At 40.5% G+C, this 25382-nt stretch overlaps 1 protein-coding gene across 2 annotated transcripts in view; it reads right to left on the bottom strand.

The window, feature by feature from the left end:
* Positions 1-11898: 11898 nt before the first annotated feature.
* The window catches only part of scn12aa (sodium channel, voltage gated, type XII, alpha a), a 95898-nt gene continuing 82414 nt past the window's right edge, over positions 11899-25382 (bottom strand). For both annotated transcript variants that reach the window (XM_082961024.1, XM_082961023.1), the window contains 8 exons: positions 20348-20470; positions 19742-20014; positions 19514-19567; positions 19251-19392; positions 17279-17379; positions 16665-16817; positions 14511-14628; positions 11899-14335 (listed from right to left, as the gene is read on the bottom strand). In XM_082961024.1, coding sequence (XP_082817150.1) covers positions 12978-14335; positions 14511-14628; positions 16665-16817; positions 17279-17379; positions 19251-19392; positions 19514-19567; positions 19742-20014; positions 20348-20470 — 2322 coding nt within the window. In that variant the 3' untranslated portion in view covers positions 11899-12977. The remainder of the gene's footprint in view (positions 14336-14510; positions 14629-16664; positions 16818-17278; positions 17380-19250; positions 19393-19513; positions 19568-19741; positions 20015-20347; positions 20471-25382) is intronic.

Here is a 25382-nt window from a genome sequence, read left to right as displayed (position 1 = left end):
GTAATACTGGTAGCACTAGTAATACTGGTAACACTAGTAATACTGGTAACACTGGTGATACTGGTGACACTAGTAACACTGGTAATACTGGTAATAATGGTAACAATAGTAAAACTGGTAATACTGGTAACACTGGTGATACTGGTAACACTAGTAACACTGGTAATACTGGTAATACTGGCAATACTGTATTGCTGGTAATACTGGTAATACTGTAACACTGGTAATACTGGTACTACTGATAACACTGGTAATACTGGCAATACTGTAGTGTTGGTAATATTGGTAATACTGGTGATACTGGTAACACTAGTAACACTGGTAATACTGGTAATACTGGCAGTACTGTATTGCTGGTAATACTGTAACACTGGTAATACTTGTGATACTGGTAAAACTAGTAACACTGGTAATACTGGTAAAACTGGCAATACTGTATTGCTGGTAATACTGGTAATACTGGTAATACTGGTAATAATGGTAACAATAGTAAAACTGGTAATACTGGTAACACTGGTGATACTGGTAACACTAGTAACACTGGTAATACTGGTAATACTGGCAATACTGTATTGCTGGTAATACTGGTAATACTGTAACACTGGTAATACTGGTACTACTGATAACACTGGTAATACTGGCAATACTGTAGTGTTGGTAATATTGGTAATACTGGTGATACTGGTAACACTAGTAACACTGGTAATACTGGTAATACTGGTAATACTGTAACACTGGTAATACTGGTGATACTGGTAAAACTAGTAACACTGGTAATACTGGTAAAACTGGCAATACTGTATTGCTGGTAATACTGGTAATACTGGTACTACTGGTAACATTGGTAACACTGGTGATACTGGTAACACTGGTAATACTGGTAACACTGGTAGCAATGATAATACTGATGATACTGGTAACAATGGTAATACTGATGATACTGGTAACAATGGTAATACTGGTAATACTGGTAATACTGGTAATAATGGTAATACTGATGATACTGGTAACAATGGTAATACTGGTAACAATGGTAATACGGATGACACTGGTAACAATGGTAATAATGGTAACACTGGTAACAATGGAAATACTGGTAACACTGGTAACAATGGTAACACTGGTAACAATGATACCACTGGTAACACTGGTATTACTGGTAACACTGGTAACACTGGTAATACTTGTAACACTAGTAATGCTAGTAATACTCGTAACACTGGTAATACCTGTAACACTGGTAATACAGGCAACACTGGTAACACTAGTAATATTGGTAAAACTGGTGATACTGGTAACACTAGTAATATTGGTAGCACTAGTAATACTGGTAACACTGGTAACACTAGTAAAACTGGTAATACTGGTAACACTAATAATACTGTAATTCTGGAAATACTGGTAACACTAGTAAAACTGGTACTACTGGTAACACTGGTAATACTGGTAATACTGGTAATAATGGTAACACTAGTAAAACTGGTGATACTGGTAACACTGGTAATACTGGTAATACTGGTAACGCTGGTAATACTGGTAATACTGGTAACACTGGTAACACCAGTAACACTGGTAATACTGGTAATACTGGAAACACTGATGATACTGGTAACACTAGTAATACTGGTAATACTGGTAACACTGGACTACAAAGGGAAAACCAGCCATGAGCTGCCCAATGACATGAGCCTACCAGATGAGCTGAATGCCTTTTATGCTCGCTTTGAGGCAAGCAACACTGAAGCATGCACAAGAGCACCAGCTGTTCCCAGATGACTCTGTGATCACGCTCTCCATGGCCGATGTGAGCAAGACCTTTAAATAGGTCAACATTCACAAAGCCGCGGGGCCAGACGGATTACCAGGACATGTACTCAAAGCGTGCATGGACCAACTGGCAAGTGTCTTCACTGACATTTTCAACCTCTCCCTGACCGAGTTTGTAATACCTACATGTTTTAAGCAGACCACCATAGTCCCTGTGGCCAAGAAAGCAAAGGTAACATGCCTAAATTATTACCTCCCCATAGCACTCACGTCAATAGCCATGAAGTGCTTTGAAAGGCTGGTCATGCATCACATCAACACCATCATCACAGAAACTCTAGACCCACTCCAATTTGCATACCGCCCCAACAGATTCACAGATGACGCCATCTCAATCGCACTCCACTCTGCCCTTTCCCACCTGGACAAAAGGAACACCTAATTGAGAATACTGTTCATTGACTACAGTTCAGCATTCAACACCATAGTGCCCTCAAAGCTCATCACTAAGCTAAGGACCCTGGGACTAAACACCTCCCTCTGCAACTGGATCATGGACTTCCTGACGGTCCGCCCCCCAGGTGGTAAGGGTAGGCAACAACACATCTGCCATGCTGATCCTCAACACTGGGGCCCCTCAGGGGTGCGTGCTTAGTCCCCTCCTGTACTCCCTGTTCACCCACGACTCCTTGAGGCAGGCCGGGCGCCTGCAGGCTGACTTCGGGCGTCAGTAATTCCGTCCGTCGTCAGTTGAACAGTGTTTCCTCCGACACATTGGTGCAGCTGGCTTCCAGGTTAAGTGAGCGGGTGGTAAGAAGTGCGGTTTGGCGGGTCATGTTTCGGAGGACACATGACTCAACCTTTGCCTCTCCCGAGCCCGTTGGGGAGTTGCAGCAATGAGACAAGATTGTAATCACGAAATTGGGGAGAAAAAGGGGGGCGGGGGTGACAAGAAAAAAAAAATGAAATCGAGGAACGTAATGATGATGAGGAGCCATTAGTTTGCTTTTGCTTTTTTTGCTTTTGCCTCAGGGATTTTGCTGGCCAAATAAACTCTGGTGTCAAAATTCGTATTCCAAAACCAAATGGGAGACAGCCCCACACCCCTGTTCCAGGTGGGCCAAATTGACAGTTATCTAATGAGTAAATAGCTAAACATTACTTTATTGAATGATCACTTGTCATAAACCTCTATGAACAGGACCATTGGTGGGTTTATGTTTTCACATTAGCCCAAAACACTATATAGCCTATGTTAATTTATCACAATGTTTTTTGGATATTCTATTCTGCAATGCAAGTTGACATAATATGTATTGTCTCGCTCTTTTTTGTATCAACAAAACTGTGGTTATATGTAAAAGCCAGACAACAAAGTTCAAAATAAGTCTCTAAGATCAATAGATCGATATATCCCCTAGCAACTGGGAGAGAGTGAGCGGTCAGTTATGTACAACATCGAACCAATCCGTTGGTAAAGCAGCACAGCGACCCAAATCCAACAAGCCATGGCTTCCCACAGAGGAAAAGACTAGGAGTAACTTGGACATGCAAATGAGAGTTATGAACAGCTAAAGGATATCCAGGAAAAAAATAGCTAAAATACTTTAAATTCTCACCAAAACAAACTAACTTCTACAATCTGTTGTTAAAAAAGTAGATTTCCTCTAAAAGACAGTCTATCGTGGCAGACGTGCACATACAAGGAATGTGTATAAACAAGAAAACAAAATTAGCCATCTGGAAACAAAAAAAAAACAGAATGACACAAAATCAACATGACAACATGTTGACATGAAGACGTGGACAAAGGGGACCTTTCGAGCTACGTGCTCAAGGTGATATCAGAGGAAGTTGCCGTTTGGATATTTCACCAAAAGATCTGGAACGATGCCGTAGGATTGCCGGTGAAACAGAATTAACGCTAAATATCCTCGCATGGCAATCTGTGGAACTATCAGACCAAAGTCAACATTCTGAAGGCACAAGGGGGAAAGGAGATCAAAATCCACGGCCAGTCCATTCCATTCGTCCCGGACCTGTCTGCTAGGCTGAGAAACGTTTTTACTATTTTCTACATTGTAGAATAATAGTGAAGACTGTCAAAACTATGAAATAACACATATGGAATCATGAAGTAACCAAAAAAGTGTTAAACAAATCAAAATATATTTTATATATGAGATTCATCAAAGTAACCACCCTTTTCCTTGATGACAGCTTTGCACACTCTTGGCATTATCTTAACCAGCTTCATGAAGTAGTCACCTGGAATGCATTTCAATTAACAGGTGTGCCTTGTTAAAAGTTAATTTGTGGAATTTCTTTCCTTCTTAATGTATTTGAGCCAATCACTTATGTTGTGACAAGGTAGGGGTGGTATACAGAAGATAGCCCTATTTGGTCAAATACAAAGTCTGTATTATGGCAAGAACAGCTCAAATAAGCAATGACAAACGACAGTCCATCATTACTTTCAGACATGAAGGTCAGTCAATCCGGACATTTCAAATACTTTCTAACAGAGAGCCTAACAATGACTCAATAATCCATGCCTTCTGGGAATGCTATAATGTCCAAAAGTCTGTCTGTATATTCTGTCTGTCTGCATATTTCAAGACATGGCATATGAGGGTGCAATGAGATGCCCGATGGTTTGGATGATAATTTTAGCTTCAATCATCTTGAAAAAAACGTATACTTAAAAACTAGAAATCAACCAATCCTCCATCATTAAAACAATGAAAAGGTCAAATACTTTATTATCGAAATGTTGAAAGTGCGTGGGCAACGGAGAGAAAGAACATTTGTTTGAGGCCATGTGGCAGAGAGTGATGCAAGCGACGGGGATGGGGGTGTGAGCAGGTGGGTCTGAGAAGGGTTGATGTTGTGGATGTGTCACACCCTGATCTGTTTCACTTGTCTTTGTGATTGTCTCCACCCTCCTCCAGGTGTCGCCCATCTTCTCCATTATCCCCTGTGTACCTATACCAGTGTTCTCCGTTTGTCTGTTGCCAGTTCGTTTTGTTTCGTCAAGCATACCAGTGTTTTTCCCTCGGCTCCTGTCTCTTGATTGTTCCTGTTTCCTAGTTTTCCCAGTGTTGACCATTCTGCCTGCCGTCCTGTACCTTTGCCCCACCTTTCTGGATTACTGACCTTTTCCCATCCTGACGCTGAGCCTGCCTTCCTGTACCCCACCTATCACAAAGTTACTTTGCTAGGCAAGTCAGTTAAGAACAAATTCTTATTTTCAATGACAGCCTTGGAACAGTGAGTTAACTGCCTTGTTCAGGGGCAGAATGACAGATTTTTACCTTGTCAGCTCAGGGATTCGATCTTGCAACCTTCCGGTTACTAGTCCAACGCTCTAACCACTAGGCTACGCTGCCGCCCCGTGGCCAACATTCCCCGGCTAAGGGCTGTTCTTATGCATGACGCAACGTGCAGTGCCTAAATACAGCCCTTAGCCGTGGTATATTGGCAAAATACCACAAGTCCCCTATACCACAAACCCTCAAGGCGCCTTATTGCTATTATAAACTGGCATCAATGTAATTAGGGCAGTAAAAATACATGTTTTGTCATACCAGTGGTATACGGTCTGATATACCACAGCTGTCAGCCAATTAAAATTTAGGGCTCGAACCACCAGTTTATACTGTCTCTTAACCCCCCATGTCATAAATCCATGGCGCCCATATGCAAACGCATAGAGCACATAGGCCCCTATGTCTACATGATATGGTGCAATGGTAATAACACAATAAGAACGTGAAAAATCAGGCTAGGCTACACACAGTTGAAGTCGGAAGTTTACATACACCTTAGCCAAATACATTTAATCTCAGTTTTTCACAATTCCTAACATTTAATCCTAGTAAAAATTCCCTGTCTTAGGTCACTTAGGATCACCACTTTATTTGAAAACTGTGAAATGTCAGAATAATGGTTGAGAGAATTATTTATTTCAGCTTTTATTTCTTTCATCACATTCCGAGTGGGTCAGAAGTTTACATACACTCAATTAGTATTTGGTAGCATTGCCTTTAAATTGTTTAACCTGGGTCAAACATTTTGGATAACCTTCCACAAGCTTCCCACAAGAAGTGAATTTTGGCCCATTCCTACCGAAAGAGCTGGTTTAACTGAGTCAGGTTTGTAGACCTCCTTGCTCGCACACGCTTTTTCATTTCTGCCTACAAATTTTCTATAGGATTGAGGTCAGGGCTTTGTGATGGCCACTCCAATACCTTGACTTTGTTGTCCTTAAGCCATTTTGCCACAACTTTGGAAGTATGCTTGGGGTCATTGTCCATTTGGAAGACGCATTTGCGACCAAGCTTTAACTTCCTGACTGATGTCTTGAGATGTTGCGTCAATATATGCACATAATTTTCCGTCCTCGTGATGCCATCTATTTTTGTGAAGTGCACCAGTCCCTCCTGCAGCAAAGCACTCCCACAACATGATGCTGCCACCCCCGTGCTTCACGGTTGGGATGGTGTTCTTCAGCTTGCAAGCCTCCCCCTTTTCCCTTCAAACATAATGATGGTCATTATGGCCAAACAGTTCTATTTTCGTTTCATCAGACCAGAGGACATTTCTCCAAAAATATGATCTTTGTCCCCATGTACAGTTGGAAACTGTAGTATGGCTTTTTTATGGCGGTTTTGGAGCAGTGGCTTCTTCCTTGCTGAGCGGCCTTTCAGGTTATGTCGATATAGGACTTGTTTTACTGTGGATATAGATACTTTTGTACCTGTTTCCTCCAGAATCTTCACAAGGTCCTTTGCTGTTGTTCTGGGATTGATTTGCACTTTTCGCATCAAAGTACGTTCATCTCTAGGAGACAGAACGCATCTCCTTCCTGAGCGGTATGATGGCTGCGTGGTCCCATGGTGTTTATACTTGCGTACTATTGTTTGTACAGATGAACGATGTAACTTCACTGGTTTGGAAATTGCTCCCAAGGAAGAACCAGACTTGTGGAGGTCTACAATTTTTTTTCTGAGGTCTTGGCTGATTACTTTTGATTTTCCCATGATGTCAAGCAAAGAGGCACTGAGTTTGAAGGTAGACCTTGAAATACATCCACAGGTACACCTCCAATTGACTCAAATTATGTCAATCAGCCTATCAGAAGTTTCTAAAGCCATGACATAATTCTCGAATTCTTCATAATTCTGGAATTTTCCAAGCTGTTTAAAGGCACGGTCAACTTAGTGTATGTAATCTTCTGACCTACCCGAATTTTGATACAGTGAATTATAAGTGAAATAATCTGTCTGTAAACAATTGTTGGAAGAATTACTTGTGTCATGCACAAAGTAGATGTCCTAACCGACTTGCCAAAACTATAGTTCGCTAACAAGAAATTTGTGGAGTGGTTGAAAAACGAGTTTTAATGACTCCAACCTATGTGTGTAAACTTCCGACTTCAACTGTAAATCAGGAAATGTGATTTTACCTGTCCATTTAAATTGCGAAACTTTTAGGGGTAATCAAAGACATTACCTTCATCAACCAAATTAAGTTTGACATTGATATCTTAAAAAATAAGGAAACTATTCATAATGAACTTTTTTGACTATGTAAAGCTAATGCTTAAAATAATCATAAAAATCTTCTCATGGACTAAAAGTCAGATTCACTCCAAATTTGGTCATTGGTCTCATTACAATAGTCCCTAAAGATTCACTAACACCCACACACGTACACTAACACCCACACACTAACACCCACACACTCATGCTAACACCCACATACTCACACTAACCCCCACACACTCACACTAACACCCACACACTAACACCCACACACTCATGCTAACACCCACACACTCACACTAAACCCCACACACTCACACTAACACTAACACCCACACAATAACACCCACACATTCACACTAACACCCACACACTAACCCCCACACACTCACACTAACACCCACACACTAACACCCATACATTCACAGTAACATCAACACATTAACACAAACACCCACACGCATACACTAACAACCACACACTCACACTAACACCCTCACACTAACACCCACACATGTACACTAACACCCACACATGTACACTAACACCCACACATGTACACTAACACCCACACACTATCACTAACACCCACACACTAACACCCACACGTTAACACCCACACCCACACACGTACACTAACACCCACACACTCACACTAACACACTCACACTAACACCCACACCCTCACACTAACACCCACACACACACACACTAACACCCACTCACTCACACTAACACCCACACACATACACTAACACCCACACACTCACACTAACACACTCACACTAACACCCACACATTAACACAAACACCCACACACGTACACTAACACCCACACACTCACACTAACACACTCACACTAACACCCTCACACTAACACCCACACACTAACACCCACACATGTACACTAACACCCACACATGTACACTAACACCCACACACTATCACTAACACCCACACACTAACACCCACACATTAACACAAACACCCACACCCACACACGTACACTAACACCCACACACTCACACTAACACACTCACACTAACACCCACACCCTCACACTAACACCCACACACACACACACTAACACCCACTCACTCACACTAACACCCACACACATACACTAACACCCACACACTCACACTAACACACTCACACTAACACCCACACATTAACACAAACACCCACACACGTACACTAACACCCACACCTCACCGCACACTCACACTAACACTCACACCCTCACACTAACATCCCCACACACACACTAACACCCACTCACTCACAGAAACACCCACACACATACACTAACACCCACACACTCACACTAACACACTCACACTAACATCCACACCCTCACACTAACACCCACACACATACACCCACACACATACACTAACACCCACACACTCACACTAACACCCACACACTAACACCCACACACTAACACTAACATCCACACACTAACACCCACACACTCACACTAACACCCACACACTAACACCCACCCACACACACACTAACACCCACACACTAACACCCACACCCACACACTGACACCCACACACTCACTCCCACACACTAACACACACATACTCACACTAACATCCACACACTCACACTAAGACCCACACACCCACACACTAACACCCACACTCCCACACTCTAAAACCCACACACTAACACCCACACACTCACTCTAACACCCACACACTAACACCCACACACTAACACCCACACACTCACACTAACACCACACACTCACACTAACACACGCATACTCACACTAACACCCACATACTCACACCAACACCCACATACATACAATTACACCCACACACTCACACCCACACACTAACACCCACATACTCACACTAACATCCACACACTCACACTAAGACCCACACACCCACACACTAACACCCACACACCCTCCACACTCAACACCCACACACTCACCCACCCTCACACACACCCCCCCCCCCGCATACTCACACTAACACCCACATACTCACACCAACACCCACATACATACAATTACACCCACACACTCACACCCACACACTAAGACCCATATACATACACTAACACCGCACACTCACAATAACACCCACACATGCAATCTCAGTGTGGAAATATATCTAAAATTCAGGACACACATTTTTGACTTCACTGGGCCTTTAAGCATGTGACAAATGAAAACTTGAAGATAAACTCAATGAATTAGCCTCTAATGAATTTGAGAACTATTAGTTGCTGCATTCAAAGTCAGTCACGCTACACTGCTAGATGGCACCATTTCAAACCAGGGCTATAAGAAGTGAACCGATGGACATGGGGCCATGAAATTTGGTATGTAAACCTTATGTATATGTCCTTAGAAGCTGTGTGAATATAAAGTGACTGCACCAGACCAGTTGGTGGCACTATAGATGTCATTGGCACCAGTGGACACCATAAGATACTAGAGCAATAAGTATTGGTCAAGTGGACTTTGTCCCATGCAAATGAATGTTAGATTTAAATTATGTAGATGAACAATGTGAAGTATTGTGAAATTAATGCAGAAAATATTTCACATATTATAATGTAAACCATTAGTCAAATTAACCCCATAATTGGTTTATAAACGCAATACATTGTGTAAAGAATTTAAAAATGATTACCGGCTGCATTCAAAGATAACAAAGCTACATCACTAGACTAAACATAACTTGCATCATTCTTGTGGTTTTGAGAGATAAACATGATCATGTTTTTAGTGATTGCACATAAAGGAAGATAGTTCCTACATGATAAAGAGTGCTTGCTTTATTATCCAACTGATCGTGTCCTTTTATGTCGTCCTGTGAACCCCGTTCATTGCTGCTGTATTTGTTATGGATATATTTTCCTTGAGTGAAATATTTCATAATGCATCACATTGACATTGTATCTGAGTGTTTTACCATGTGCCCAAGCTGATGCATTTGAGTAATTAGAAAAAGTGGAGTTTTTAATCTTTTTTTAATGTTTTCTCTCTGATTGAAAGGCTTAATACCTGCCACATGTCCAAATGCTTAAATATCAGATCAATGACCAAGTCACATCCATTCAAGGCACAGCATTTTTGGTATTTCATGCACAAAAAAACTAATTAAATTTAAAGCATCTGTCAGTAATGAGGCTTGATGAAAAAGTATGGCATGTGTGTCAGTGTGTTTATGCATGTGTGTATTGCTAAAAGTGTCTGTGTGTGATAATGTGTGTGTGAGTCTATGCGCGCCCGTGTATGTGTGTGTGTGTGTGTGTGTAATTAAAACAAGTGATTTTTTTACACACAGATTATCCCTCTTTCCCAGCTGGTCCTGCTGGATTTGACCACTCCAACTCGACCACAGAGGAAATCTCTTTGGGGATAAATCCAAATTGGCTCCCCTTGTGAATATTTTTTCCAAACCCAAAAAAATGTTGGAGGGTTCATATAGTAACTCAATTCCAACCTCCATATCTAAATACTGTACATTTTACATAACACTTTATCCCGAGTGGCGCAGCAGTTTAACGCACTGCTTCTCAGTGCTAGAGGCGTCACTACAGACCCTGGTTCAATCCAGGTTGTATCACAACTGGCTGTGATTGGGAGTCCCATAGGACGGCGCACTATTGGCCCAGCATCGCCCGGGTTTGGTCGTTGTAGGCCGTCATTGTAAATAAGAATTTGTTCTTAACTGACTTACCTAGTTAAATAAAATACATCTCTGCTTTTATTAAAAGTAAGTACTTGAAGGATCAGGAAAGCAGTCCAAATCTAAACTAAGAGATTAATAAAAATAGCCCAATGTCAAGTGATTCAATAGGAGTGATGGAGAAAGACCAAATAGAATGTTTTTGTCTTTCTTTTATATATTTTTTCATATATATTTTTTTTTCGGAATTAAAATGTCATAGCTCATTTAATTTCCTTTCAGTAAGTGTTTTTGGACTCTGTTCGACGTTTACTTACTCTACAGTAGTCACGCTTCACTTCACGCACAACCTATATCTTCTACATGCATTTTCCAGCAGTATCCACAAAGCATCACAGACCAAATGAACCTGTAAGAGCAGTTAGTCTCTCAGCCACAGTATAATAATGGAGGGTTGCAAATGTGCACAGCTGTTGTTTTTTTCTCTCAAACACACGGACAGGGAACGGCTAGGGATTTAACTGTGACGCCTGGAAACCCCTGTCCACTATTGAGGTCATTGTAGCTAACTAGTTTTCACTGTGAAAACAGACAGAGACAGTCATCGGTCTTGGGTCTTGATTTGGACCTGAAGACACAGTATAATATGGGGATTGTTCAGGTTATTCAGGTTGCTCAAAATATGGTACTGTATTTTGAGTTTGATCATGAATGTTCGTATGCATTGACACAAACTGTAGATGTGTCTAATAGAAAAAGGCAAGAGGGATAAAAACAGTGAATTTGAAATAAATAAATTCTGATATATGCAGAAATGTTGTAATAATTATAGGCTATAAAAAAAGTAAAATAAAATAGGATAGAAAACAATAGTGTACCATGTGTTAACTAGCTGTAACAAAATGAAAACTCCCAACTATGGAAAAATCTTTTAATATTGTTTGATATAGTGATTACCTATTTAAATGTAATACGGAAAAAAGGTTTTCAAGGAAGTATCTTATCATCTTTCATGTAAAAAGAATGAATACAGTTGTATACACATCATTTGATTGCTCTGGCTATGAACCCTATGATACGTATGGACTGTCATGGAGATAACCCTAAAATATAAATACGTTATAAAAGTTAGATATAAATGTTTGACATGAATGCCCCCCATAACTCTTTACGTAGGTCAATATAACATATGTTTGTAATGTATATTTCTACTTCCACAGGTCAAATGAAATGGTTAAAGGGGACTAAGTGTGCAGATGACAGACAACCATTATCAGGCACATTATGCTGCAGTTAGTACTATACACAACCCTTCACCATGGGGGTTTTAATATACTGATCATGCAATAAACTACATTTAGTGCATAATATATACATATAAACTATACACTTCTGATCAAATAATGTGGTCTTTACCATATTAACTCATTGGTTAGAAAATAACAACAATATTGGTCCTGAAATATCCATTAATAAGAAAATATACTTAAATATACTTTTTCATAAATATAATTTTAGCAAATCTAGCTGCCATTCTTTTGATAATAAAGATAAGAGTTCATCATCTGTAATCAAAACGAGAACCAAGATCTAAACACTCCATATTTATCTCTATTCATCCGTAAAACAAAACAATCCAACTTCAAAATGTTATTCAGAGCTGATTGATTGTCATTTACACTTACTGGTTAACCATTATGACAGAATATATGAAATCACATATTTGTTTATAAGCATCTTTTATACATTTTAGTGGAATCGCCATCTTCAAAGCGGTGCCTGGGTTTCTAAACATTATTAATACACATATCATATGATTGACAAAGGGTCTTATATAAATAATAGAAAAGCAATATTTGCATTTTACTATGAAATTCCTGGGTATTTTCTGCTATAAAAATGTTCACCTTGTACCGAGAGAGTTGTTCCGAGTTATGATACTGTACATGTTGTAAACAAAACAACAACAAAAAACATGTTTCCTGAAAACAATATCTCAAAGAAATGTCTCTTCAAATGTTTGTGAGGTGCTAAGTTCCCTATATGTTTGTGAGGTGCTAGGTTCCCTATATGATTGTGAGGGGCTAGGCTCCCTGAGTTCTAACACTAAGTCTCTCGGCCTTTCTAGCCGTTCTATCTGACCAACGTCACTAGCCGCCCCCGGCCGGGTCACACTGTCATAAGATGGCGGTGAGGAGGACAGAGTCCCTTCCATGACCCCCATGACCTCTACCAGCTCCTCCTCCTCCTCGTCGGGCCCCTTGGGGCCGTAGTGTTCCTTTATCATGGCCGCGATGAGGCCCTCCGTCTCCGGGGCCCTCTCTATGTCCACCACTATGTGCTCCTGCAAGTTCAGGTTGGTCTGAAGGTTCATCTGTCTGTAAAGGAATGAGGCCTGCTTCATTTGCCGTTTCACCAGGTGGCGTCTGTAACAGCGCTGGATGATGATGGCAGACACGTCTTCCTGCTTGCGGCGTAGGGTCGTAGTGATTGGTTCGTGGGAGATCTTGGACGGGTTGGCCATCATGAACTTCTCCTCCATCTGCTGCTTGAGGGCGTCCATCTCGCCCGACTCGCCCAGCACGCGTTTGGTGAAGGCGAACAGGATGTCCAGGCAGTGGATCTTATCCCCGCTCACCATCGGCAGGTCCATCGAGATCAGCTTGATCTTGTTAGGCTTGGCAATGCGTAGCGGCTCCGACAGGTTGTCTGCGAAATTCGACAGCTTGGAGAATTCTATGAACTGGGTGGCCTCTGCGTCGAACTTCTCCCAAACCTCGTAGAACATCTCGAAGTCGTCCTCGCTCAGCGGCTCGGTGCTCTCCTCGGTGGCCACGCTGAAGTTCTCCAGGATGATGGCGATGTACATGTTGACCACGATGAGGAACGATATGATGATGTAGCTGACACAGAAGGCGATTGCCACAGACGGGTTGCCACAGTTTCCCCGGACGTTGGTGCCGGTGTTGACGACGTAGGCTTCACACTCCTCTGGGGAGTTAGACATGATGGGCTCCAGGACGTTGTCCCACCCGGCGGACGTGCTGATCTGGAACAGGCAGATCATACTATTCCCAAAGGTCTCGAAGTTGAACATGTCATCTATCCCTTCCTTTTTTTTCACGTAAGCGAAGTTGGCCATTCCGAAGATAGCGTATATGAACATTACGAGGAAGAGCAGGAGGCCGATGTTGAACAACGCTGGCATGGACATCATTAAGGCAAACAGTAAAGTCCTTATTCCTTTGGCCCCACGTATTAGTCGAAGTACGCGTCCTATCCTTGCCAGTCTGATGACACGGAACAGAGTCGGAGATACAAAGTACTTCTCAATGATGTCAGCAAGAACGATACCTGCAAGTGTTGAAATCAGAAATTAAGAAACAACACCAAAAGCAAATTAAAGACAAAACATTTGATTACCTTTACATGAAATGTACATTTGGGAAAATGTTAGTATAGATCACTTGTCAGAAATATATATAGGTTGTTTTGAAGGTTGTTTTCAGGGTTATATTGTTCCACCCACCCACAATGGAGAGAATGATAACCACAAAGTCAAAGATGTTCCATCCCACGGTGAAGAAATAGCAGCGAAGTGCCACGATCTTCATGAGGCATTCGGTGGTGAAGATGACAATGAAAATCTGTATGGTTAAGGAGACAGGACACCATTGTATTATCTTCAGGAACATACAGTGCATTTGGAAAATATTTACACCTCTTGAATTTTTCCACATTTTGTTATGTTACAGCCTCATTCTAAAATAAAATTCCTCATTAATCTACACACAATACCCCATAATGACAAAGCAAAAACAGGTTTTTAGAATCTGACACTTTACTCAGTACTTTGTTGAAGCTCCTTAGGTAGCGATTACAGCCTTGAGTCTTCTTGGGTATGATGCCTCAAGCTTGGCACACCTGTATTTGGGGAGTTTCTCCCATTCTTCTCTGCAGATCCTCTCAAGCTCTGTAAGGTTGGATGGGGAGTGTTGCTGCACAGTTATTTTCAGGTCTCTCCAGAGATGTTCGATCGGGTTCAAGTCCGGGCTCTGGCTGGGCCACTCAAAGGACATTCAGAGACTAGTCCCGAAGCCACTCCTGCTTTGTCTTGGCTGTGTGGCTGTGTGCTTGTCCTGTTGGAAGGTGAACCTTCACACCAGTCTGAGGTCCTGAGCGCTGTGGAGCAGGTTTTCCTCAAGGATCTCTCTGTACTTTGCTCCATTCAGCTTTCCCTCAATCTTGACTAGTCTCCCAGTCCCTGCCGCTGAAAAACATCTCCAGAGCATGATGCTGCCACCACCATGCTTCACCGTAGGGATGGTGCCTGGTTTCCTCCATACGTGAGGCTTGGAATTCAAGCCAAAGAGTTCAATCTTGGTTTCATCAGACCAGAGAATCTTGTTTCTCATGGTCTGAGAGTCTTTAGGTGCCTTTTGGCAAACTCCAAGAGGGCTATCTTGTGCCTTTTACTGAGGAGTGGCTTCCGTCTGGCCATTCTACCATAAAGGCCTGATTGGTGGATTGCTGCAGAGATGGTTGTCCTTCTGGAAAGTTCTCCCATCTCCACAGAGGAACTCTAGAGCTCTGTCAGAGTGACCATCGGGTTCTTGGTCACCTCCCTGACCAAGGCCCTTCTATCCCGATTGCTCAGTTTGGCAGGGCGGCCAGCTCTAGGAAGAGTCTTGGTGGTTCCAAACTTCTTCCATTGAAGAATGACGGAGGCCACTGTATTCTTGGGGACCTTCAATGCTGCAGAAATGTTTTGGTACCCTTCCCCAGATCTGTGACTTGACACAATCCTGTCTCAGAGCTCTACGGACAATTCCTTTGACCTCATGGTTTTTGCTCTGACATGCACTGTCAACTGTGGGACCTTATATAGACAGGTGTGTGTCTTTCCAAATCTTGTCCAATCAATTGAATTTACCACAGGTGGACTCCAATCAAGTAAATAAGGTATTTCTGTTTTATATTTGTAATACATTTGCAAACATTTCTAAAAACCTGTTTTTGCTTTGTCATTATGGGGTATTGTGTGTAGATTGATGAGGAAAAAATATAATTAAATACATTTTAGAATGAGGCTGTAACGTAACAATATGTGGAAAAGGTCAAGGGGTCTGAATACTTTCCGAATGCACTATATGTACTAGGATAAAAAAGGATAAGTTGTACAGAGCATTATAGATATTGTAATACTTCAGTAGTACATCATGCTACAGGATATGTTGTACGGTGCATTATGGGTACTAGTACATCATGTTATAGAACAAAGACGGTGGATAAATTAAGATAGTTCACTCAAGCCATTTACCATTGGAAAAAATGGTAAGTTCCTTTCTACTTAAGGGGGTGGCACTCCCATAAACACCAATGCAATAGCAGCTGGGTCTGGTCTACATAGTTCATTGACTCCATTGAAACAGAAAAAATGGGGGAGTGGGATGTCTCACTTCCTCTTCCGTCTCTGCTACAGACCATTTTGTTGAGGATGGACTCCATGAGTATTATGGGTACAGTAGTACATCATACACAGAGCATTATGGGTACTGTAGTACATCATACACAGAGCATTATGGGTACTGTAGTACATCATACACAGAGCATTATGGGTACTGTAGTACATCATACACAGAGAATTATGGGTACTGTAGTACTAGTACATCATGCTACAGACCAGGTTGATCTTGTTGAGAATGGACTCCATGCGTGCGGACTGATCGTCTGTCTCCACCATCATGGTCACCATGTTGACGATGATCAGCATCATAATGATGATGTCAAAGGCTTGCTTGGATACCAGGTCAAATAAGAAGCCTTGGAGGATATTCTGGAGAGATAGATAGATGAAAAGATGACATAGATCCATTAACGCCATGTTGGCGATCCATAAAGTTTCCATCGTTCGAATATCATTCAGGTTCATTCTAAAATGCATTTATAAAACAATGTTTGAGTACATATTACATCCACTGTCATGTTTGTCACAGTTCATCAACGTTTGTATTTTACCATTGGTCTTGTACAGGCTTATCATAGTTGGTATTTTACCGTAGGTCTTGGTATAGACTAATCATAGTTGGTATTTTACCGTAGGTCTTGGTATAGGCTTATCATAGTTGGTATTTTACCAAAGGTCTTGGTATAGGCCTATCATAGTTGGTATTTTACCAAAGGTCTTGGTATAGGCCTATCATAGTTGGTATTTTACCGTATGTCTTGGTATAGACTTATCATAGTTGGTATTTTACCGTAGGTCGTGGTATAGACTTATCATAGTTGGTATTTTACCGTAGGTCTTGGTATAGGCTTTTCGGGCTTTTTAGAGCCTATTTTCTTCATAGCGTTGTAGTACTTCCGCTGCTCGTCAGTCATGAAAATGTCTTGTCCACCTAAGTATAACAAATGCATTCACTATTATTCTTCACTGTTAATGTAGTACATATACATCACAAGAGGTTGATGGCACACTAATTGAGGAGGACTGGCTCGTGGTAATGGCTGGAGCAGAATAGGGTGGAATGGTATCAAATACATCAAACACATGGTTTCCATTCCATTCGCTCTGTTCCAGACATTATTATGAGCTGTCCTCCCCTCAGCAGCCTCCACTGATATTCATACACACAGCTGTTAATGTTGTATATATCTATACAGACAGTTGTTAATGTTGTATAAATCCATACACACAGCTGTTAATGTTGTATATATCCATACAGACAGCTGTTAATGTTGTATATATCCATACAGACAGCTGTTAATGTTGTATATCCATACAGACAGCTGTTAATGTTGTATATCCATACAGATAGCTGTTAATGTTGTATATATCCAGCTGTTAATTTTGTATATATCCATACAGACAGCTGTTAATGTTGTAGATATCCATACAGACAGCTGTTAATGTTGTAGATATCCATACAGACCGCTGTTAATGTTGTATATCCATACAGACAGCTGTTAATGTTGTATATCCATACAGACAGCTGTTAATGTTGTATATCCATACAGACAGCTGTTAATGTTGTATATCCATATAGACAGCTGTTAATGTTGTATATATCCATACACACAGCTGTTAATGTTGTATATATCCATACAGACAGCTGTTAATGTTGTAGAAATCCATACAGACAGCTGTTAATGTTGTAGATATCCATACAGACAGCTGTTAATGTTGTAGATATCCATACAGACAGCTGTTAATGTTGTATATCCATACAGACAGCTGTTAATGTTGTATATCCATACAGACAGCTGTTAATGTTCTATATCCATATAGACAGCTGTTAAATGTTGTATATATACAGCTATTAATGTTGTATATATCCAGCTGTTAATGTTGTATATATCCATACAGACAGCTGTTAATGTTGTAGATATCCATACAGACAGCTGTTAATATTGTAGATATCCATATAGACAGCTGTTAATGTTGTAGATATCCATACAGACAGCTGTTAATGTTGTATATATCCATACAGACAGCTGTTAATGTTGTAGATATCCATACAGACAGCTGTTAATGTTGTATATATCCATACAGACAGCTGTTAATGTTGTAGATATACATACAGACAGCTGTTAATGTTGTATATATACATACAGACAGCTGTTAATGTTGGATATCTATACAGACAGCTATTCATGTTGTATATATACAGCTGTTAATGTTGTATATATCCATACAGACAGCTGTTAATGTTGTATATCCATACAGACAGCTGTTAATGTTGTATATCCATACAGACAGCTGTTAATGTTGTATATATACAGCTGTTAATGTTGTATATATCCATACAGACAGCTGTTAATGTTGTAGAAATCCATACAGACAGCTGTTAATGTTGTAGATATCCATACAGACAGCTGTTAATGTTGTAGATATCCATACAGACAGCTGTTAATGTTGTAGATATCCATACAGACAGCTGTTAATGTTGTATATCCATACAGACAGCTGTTAATGTTGTATATCCATACAGACAGCTGTTAATGTTCTATATCCATATAGACAGCTGTTAATGTTGTAGATATCCATACAGACAGCTGTTAATGTTGTAAATATCCATACAGACAGCTGTTAATGTTGTATATCCATACAGACAGCTGTTAATGTTGTATATCCATATAGACAGCTGTTAATGTTGTAGATATCCATACAGACAGCTGTTAATGTTGTATATCCATACAGACAGCTGTTAATACAACAGTGTGAAATGAGTAGGTCGAGACATAAAACAACATGTTATGCCACATATACTTATCTTTCTTTTTTGCTGGTTGAAATTATCAATGATGACGCCGATGAAGAGGTTGAGAGTGAAAAAGGATCCGAAGATGATGAAGATGACGAAGTAGAGGTACATGTAGAGGTTGATCTCCCTGATTGGCTGCTCCTCTACCTGGAAACACACACATTTTAGTTGATCCTGTTTTTATCTTTATAAATAAAAATGTAGTCTACTCATTCTATTTATGAGATGAGGAATTTGTCTAGATTTGTGGAAAGAGATTGATACGTACGCCACGTGAATCAACAGCTGCATGCATAACTTCCATCCATCCTTTAAACGTGGCCTTGAAGGAAATTGAACATCATTGACACAATTATAGGGTAAACCTTTTTAAATAATAAAAATGTTACTTCATATATCGACAAACAATAAGAACTATGGCATCCTTTCAACACATAAGTTGCTAAAAACAAAAAATGTAAACAGTAATTTTTGTATTTTATTTTTAAAGACGGACCACTTGCAGCAGTGAGAGGTATCCTAGTCCCACGTTGTCAAAGTTGACCTTGACTTTAGTCCAATAAAACTGAGTGTCGTTCATGGCCAGGCACTCTGACTTGTTGTTGACGATGGAGGCATTGTGGATGAACCCTGTCCGGTTCACACATTTACCAAACTTCCCTGCAAACAGGTTGACTCCCATGATGCTGAAGATGAGCCAGAAGATGAGGCAGACCAACAGGACATTCATGATGGATGGGATGGCTCCAATCAGTGCGTTCACCACCACCTGGGGATGGAGATAACACGGGTAGGCGGGTGGAAGTTGTCTATTATGGAGCACAGACACAGCATATCAATTATGTTTAATGATGAAGGGCTGGAGTTTTTCCTGACTAAGTGACCAAGGTAATACTCCACTGTTAGAGGCTGTCTGTCACTTCAGACAGTTATGATATAGGACCGCAAGTTTTTCCTGACCACGTGACCAGCTTAGAAAAACTCTGGTCCTTCGCTGATGATAATATCTTGTGGAATCTCTTAGAATAACTTGACATAGGCCAACTATGAGAGAGCAGGGAAAGTAGAACATCGACTAAGACAAGGGTAAAGAACGTCTCACCCGCATGCCCTCGAATCTGGACAGGGCCCTTAGGGGCCTCAGTGCTCGGAGGGTCCTCAGTGATTTGATGGCAGCAAAGTCAGAATAGCCCAGAGAGTTAGCTACCAGGCTCACCAACGACACCTGGAGAGGACACACAGAGACATTCAATCAGCTCAGACTGAGATGACAATACAAACTCCATCATCCCAACATTCAAAGGAGACCTCAGCATCACTCTTGAACACATTTTGATAAAGATTGTGGGTTTTGCAATTTATGAGCAAGTATCAAAGTACAACATATGGGTTCCCCTGTCTGTAAGACCCCACCTCACCCCCAATTCCCCACCATTATCCGCACGCAGATGCAGGACTATGCACGCACACACACACACATGCACACGCACACACAAACACATGCACACACTCAAACCTACCACCTAAGTTGTATGATACAATATACTTTCAGTTAAATCACTGACAACCTTTCATCAAATAAAACAAAGCTCTACAGATCTAAATTATGAATCAAATCATTTCTGGAGAGAAAAATATGCAAGAAGAGTAGTGACAGAGTAACAGACAGCGAGACAAGAATTTCAGAGCCAACACTTTAGAGACTGTAACAATGTATTATTTTGGGACATTCTACAGTTAGGAACACAATTAATTAAATTTAGAAAAATTTAGAATTTTTTGGTTTTGTGGCATATTTTTCATAAAAAAAATGTTTTTTGGGGGGGACTTCCACTCTATTCTACATCCAAAATGGACAAAACAGAATGGTATTCCGCTGTTGAATGGCCCGAGGGTGATAGCTATGAATCAAAATGGCATGATAGATGGTCCATGGATGACAGGTATTTCTGGTAGAATGACTGAAATGGAACAGGGACAAAACACATACAAGTATGCAATATGTACAGTCAATGCACATGCATACATACTCAGCTATATATACATAAGACCTATGTATATATGTGAAATAGAGTGAGGTTTTATAAAGAAGTTTAACAAAATGTTCAATTCTCCTTTTTTTTAATTTAAACTAATGGTATTGCCAAATTTGATTGCCCAATTTGTATTCGTATGATCCAATTAAGTCCGTCATTGCAATTTAGGGCTATTACAGTCCCAATAATTTCTTTATAAAAGTATATTTTAATGGATTTCGTCCAATATATCTAAAGAAGATACTCAGAAAATGAAATACGCTGATAAAGAATACGTCTTTGGCTCCATGAAAGTACACAACAAAACAAACATCAAAAGGCTAGAGAGTTGATATATAAACCAGAAATAACAAATAGTGTTTAAACAATCATTGGATCTCCTCCATTGACCATTTCTGCAATCCAGCCACACATCTAAAAAATAATATAATTCTCTCCGACTGTGCTATCCAGCTAGATACACTGTAGACAGACAGACAGAGACAGAGGCAGACAGACAGTATGAATCACCTCAGCTCCAGCTGGCTACTGACCACATACAATATATTACAGCATATTGTTGAGATAGTAAAACTACAGCGCAAAACATCAAGACAGCTTAGCATTTATTGAAATTCTACCTACACTATTCAAAACGGTCTGAACATTTTTAATTCAGCCTGTCGATGACCTACGAGGAACTCTAAAATACAATAGTCCAATAATACATTTGATCTTCTCTAGATAAACCTTAGAATACATGGCAGTGTGTTTCTATATGATATAAAAGCCAAGGTCCGTTGTGCATTTTTAACTATCAAGTGGATGGGAAGAAAAAAAAAATACATATTTGCTTTGAATACATTTTCTGCAGAAAAGACAATTGTTGTTTAGATTTGAAAAGTAGACGAGACGGTGGCTTTTGATATCTCAATGTGAAGCACTTAGGAGTGAGGAAACATAGAAACTTTATTGATGCAGTAGCTTTTCCAACCTGGATCCCAATACTCACCTTTCACCTCACAACTACCACTTACCCTAACAGCTGCTATAGACACGTCTGTGCCGATCTGTGAACCAGCGGGTGAAATCAGAGGAAGCAAGGTAAGGTAAGGGAGATATAACCCTTAGCCCCTATGGCACTGTGGAGTAAGGTAAGGGAGATTTTACCCCTAGCCCCTACATCACTATCGGGTAAGGTAAGGGAGATATAGCACCTAGAATATTAAGGCAAGGGAGATACAGACCCTAGAATATTAACATAAGGGAGATACAGCCCCTAGAATATTAAGGTAAGGGAGATATAGCTCCTAGAATATTACGGTAAGGGAGATATAGACCCTAGAATATAAAGATAAGGGAGATACAGTTGAAGTCGGAAGTTTACATACACCTTAGCCAAATACATTTAAACTCTGTTTTTCACAATTCCTGACATTCAATCCTAGTATAAATTCCCTGTCTTAGGTCAGTTAGGATCACCACTTTATTTTAAGAATGTGAAATGTCAGAATAATAGTAGAGAGAACGATTTATTTCAGCTTTTATTTCTTTCATCACATTCCGAGTGGGTCAGAAGTTTACACACACTCAATTAGTATTTGGTAGCATTGCCTTTAAATTGTTTAACTTGGGTCTAACATTTCGGGTAGCCTTCCACAAGCTTCCCACAATAAGTTGGGTGTATTTTGGCCCATTCCTCCTGACAGAGCTGGTGTAACTGAGTCAGGTTTGTAGGCCTCCTTGCTCGCACACACTTTTTCAGTTCTGCTCAAAAATATTCTATAGGATTGAGGCCAGGGCTTTGTGATGGCCACTCCAATACCTTGACTTTGTTGTCCTTAAGCCATTTTGCCACAACTTTGGAAGTATGCTTGGGGTCATTGTCCATTTGGAAGACCCATTTGCGACCAAGCTTTAACTTCATGACTGATGTCTTCAGATGTTGCTTCAATATAGCCACATAATTTTACTCCCTCATGATGCCATCTATTTTGTGAAGTGCACCGGTACCTCCTGCAGCAAAGCACCCCCACAGCATGATGCTGCCACCCCCGTGATTCACGGTTGGGATGGTGTTCTTTGGCTTGCAAGCCTCCCCCTTTTTCCTCCAAACATAACGATGGTCATTAAGGCCAAACAGTTCTATTTTTGTTTCATCAGACCAGTGGACATTTCTCCAAAAACTACGATCTTTGTCCCCATGTGCAGTTGCAAACCGTAGTCTGGCTTTTTTATGGAAGTTTTGGAGTAGTGGCTTCTTCCTTGCTGAGCGGCCTTTCAGGTTATGTCGATATAGGACTCGTTTTACTGTGGATATAGATACTTTTGTACCTGTTTCCTCCAGCATCTTAACAAGGTCCTTTGCTGTTTTTCTGGGATAGATTTGCACTTTTCACACCAAAGTACGTTCATCTCGTCTCCTTCCTGAGCGGTATGACGGCTGCGATGTCCCATGGTGTTTATACATGTGTACTATTGTTTGTACAGATGAATGTGGTACCTTCAGATGTTTGAAAATTGCTCCCAAGGATGAACCAGACCTGTGGAGGTCTACCATTTTTTTCCTGAGGTCTTGGCTGATTTCTTTTGATTTTCCCATGATGTCAAGCAAAGAGGCACTGAGTTTGAAGGTAGGCCTTGGAATACATCCACAGGTACACCTCCAATTGACTCAAATGATGTCAATCAGCCTATCAGAAGCTTCTAAAGCCATGACATCATTTTCTGGAATTTTCCAAGCTGTTTAAAGGCACAGTCAACTTAGTGTATGTAATCTTCTGGCCCACTGGAATTGTGATACAGTGAATTATAAGTGAAATAATCTGTCTGTAAACAATTGTTGAAAAAATTACTTGTCATGCACAAAGTAGATGTCCTAACTGACTTGCCAAAACTATAGTTTGTTAACAAGAAATTTGTGGAGTGGTTGAAAAACAATTTTTAATGACTCCAACCAAGTGTATGTAAACTTCCGACTTCAACTGTATAGCCCCTAGAATATTAAGGTAAGGGAGATATAGCCCCTAGAATATTAAGATAAGGGAGATATAGACCCTAGAATATTAAGATAAGGGAGATATAGACCCTAGAATATTAAGACAAGGGAGACAGAGACCCGAGAATATTAAGACAAGGGAGATATAGACCCTAGAATATTAAGACAAGGGAGATATAGACCCTAGAATATTAAGGTAAGGGAGAATTAGCCACTAGAATATTAAGGTAAACTGTGTGGAGATATAGACCCTAGAATATTAAAATAAGGGAGGTATAGACCCTAGAATATTAAGATAAGGGAGACAGAGACCCAAGAATATTAAGATAAGGCAGATATAGACCCTAGAATATTAAGACAAGGGAGAATTAGACCCGAGAATATTAAGGTAAGGGAGATATAGACCCTAGAATATTAAGATAAGGGAGATATAGACCCTAGAATATTAAGATAAGGGAGATATAGACCCTAGAATATTAAGACAAGGGAGAATTAGACCCGAGAATATTAAGGTAAGGGAGATATAGACCCTAGAATATTAAGATAAGGGAGATATAGACCCTAGAATATTAAGATAAGGGAGAATTAGCCACTAGAATATTAAGGTAAACTGTGTGGAGATATGGACCCTGCGGCGCTATCAAGATTATACTCTGTTAAAAATGTGTACCCTGTACATGCATATAAACAGTATATTTCTCCCGGTATACTGTTATAATGGCCACAAAAACTCACGTCCACAGGTAGGTACCACGCTGTATAAATGAATGACCTTCATTTAAGAGGTACCAACGTACAATTAATCGGTGACCACAGGTCCTACACAACATAACATATCTGGTGGCAGCCTGCTTATAAGCGAGCCCAAACCAAGCTGGAAATAAACAGTGTTTATCTCCAATGTCAACAAGCCGACCTTAACGAACCAAACTCACTGGAAAGCAAGCAGAAAGAGTTCAACTCGGGTCGGGCCGATAGTTTGAGAAAAAAAAAAGTCTGTACATAACTTACAGCAGCTCTCACCACCAGTCTGAAAACCACCCAAACTTTTGTTATATGCATTAGCTACCTGCATATCTATTCTCACTGTGAACATAAACTGGGCACAACGTACGAAGCTTAAC

Source organism: Salmo salar, chromosome 14 (assembly GCF_965601325.2).
Source record: "Salmo salar chromosome 14, fSalSal1, whole genome shotgun sequence".
Classification (NCBI taxonomy): domain Eukaryota; kingdom Metazoa; phylum Chordata; class Actinopteri; order Salmoniformes; family Salmonidae; genus Salmo; species Salmo salar.
This window is presented reverse-complemented; position numbering and strand designations above follow the sequence as displayed.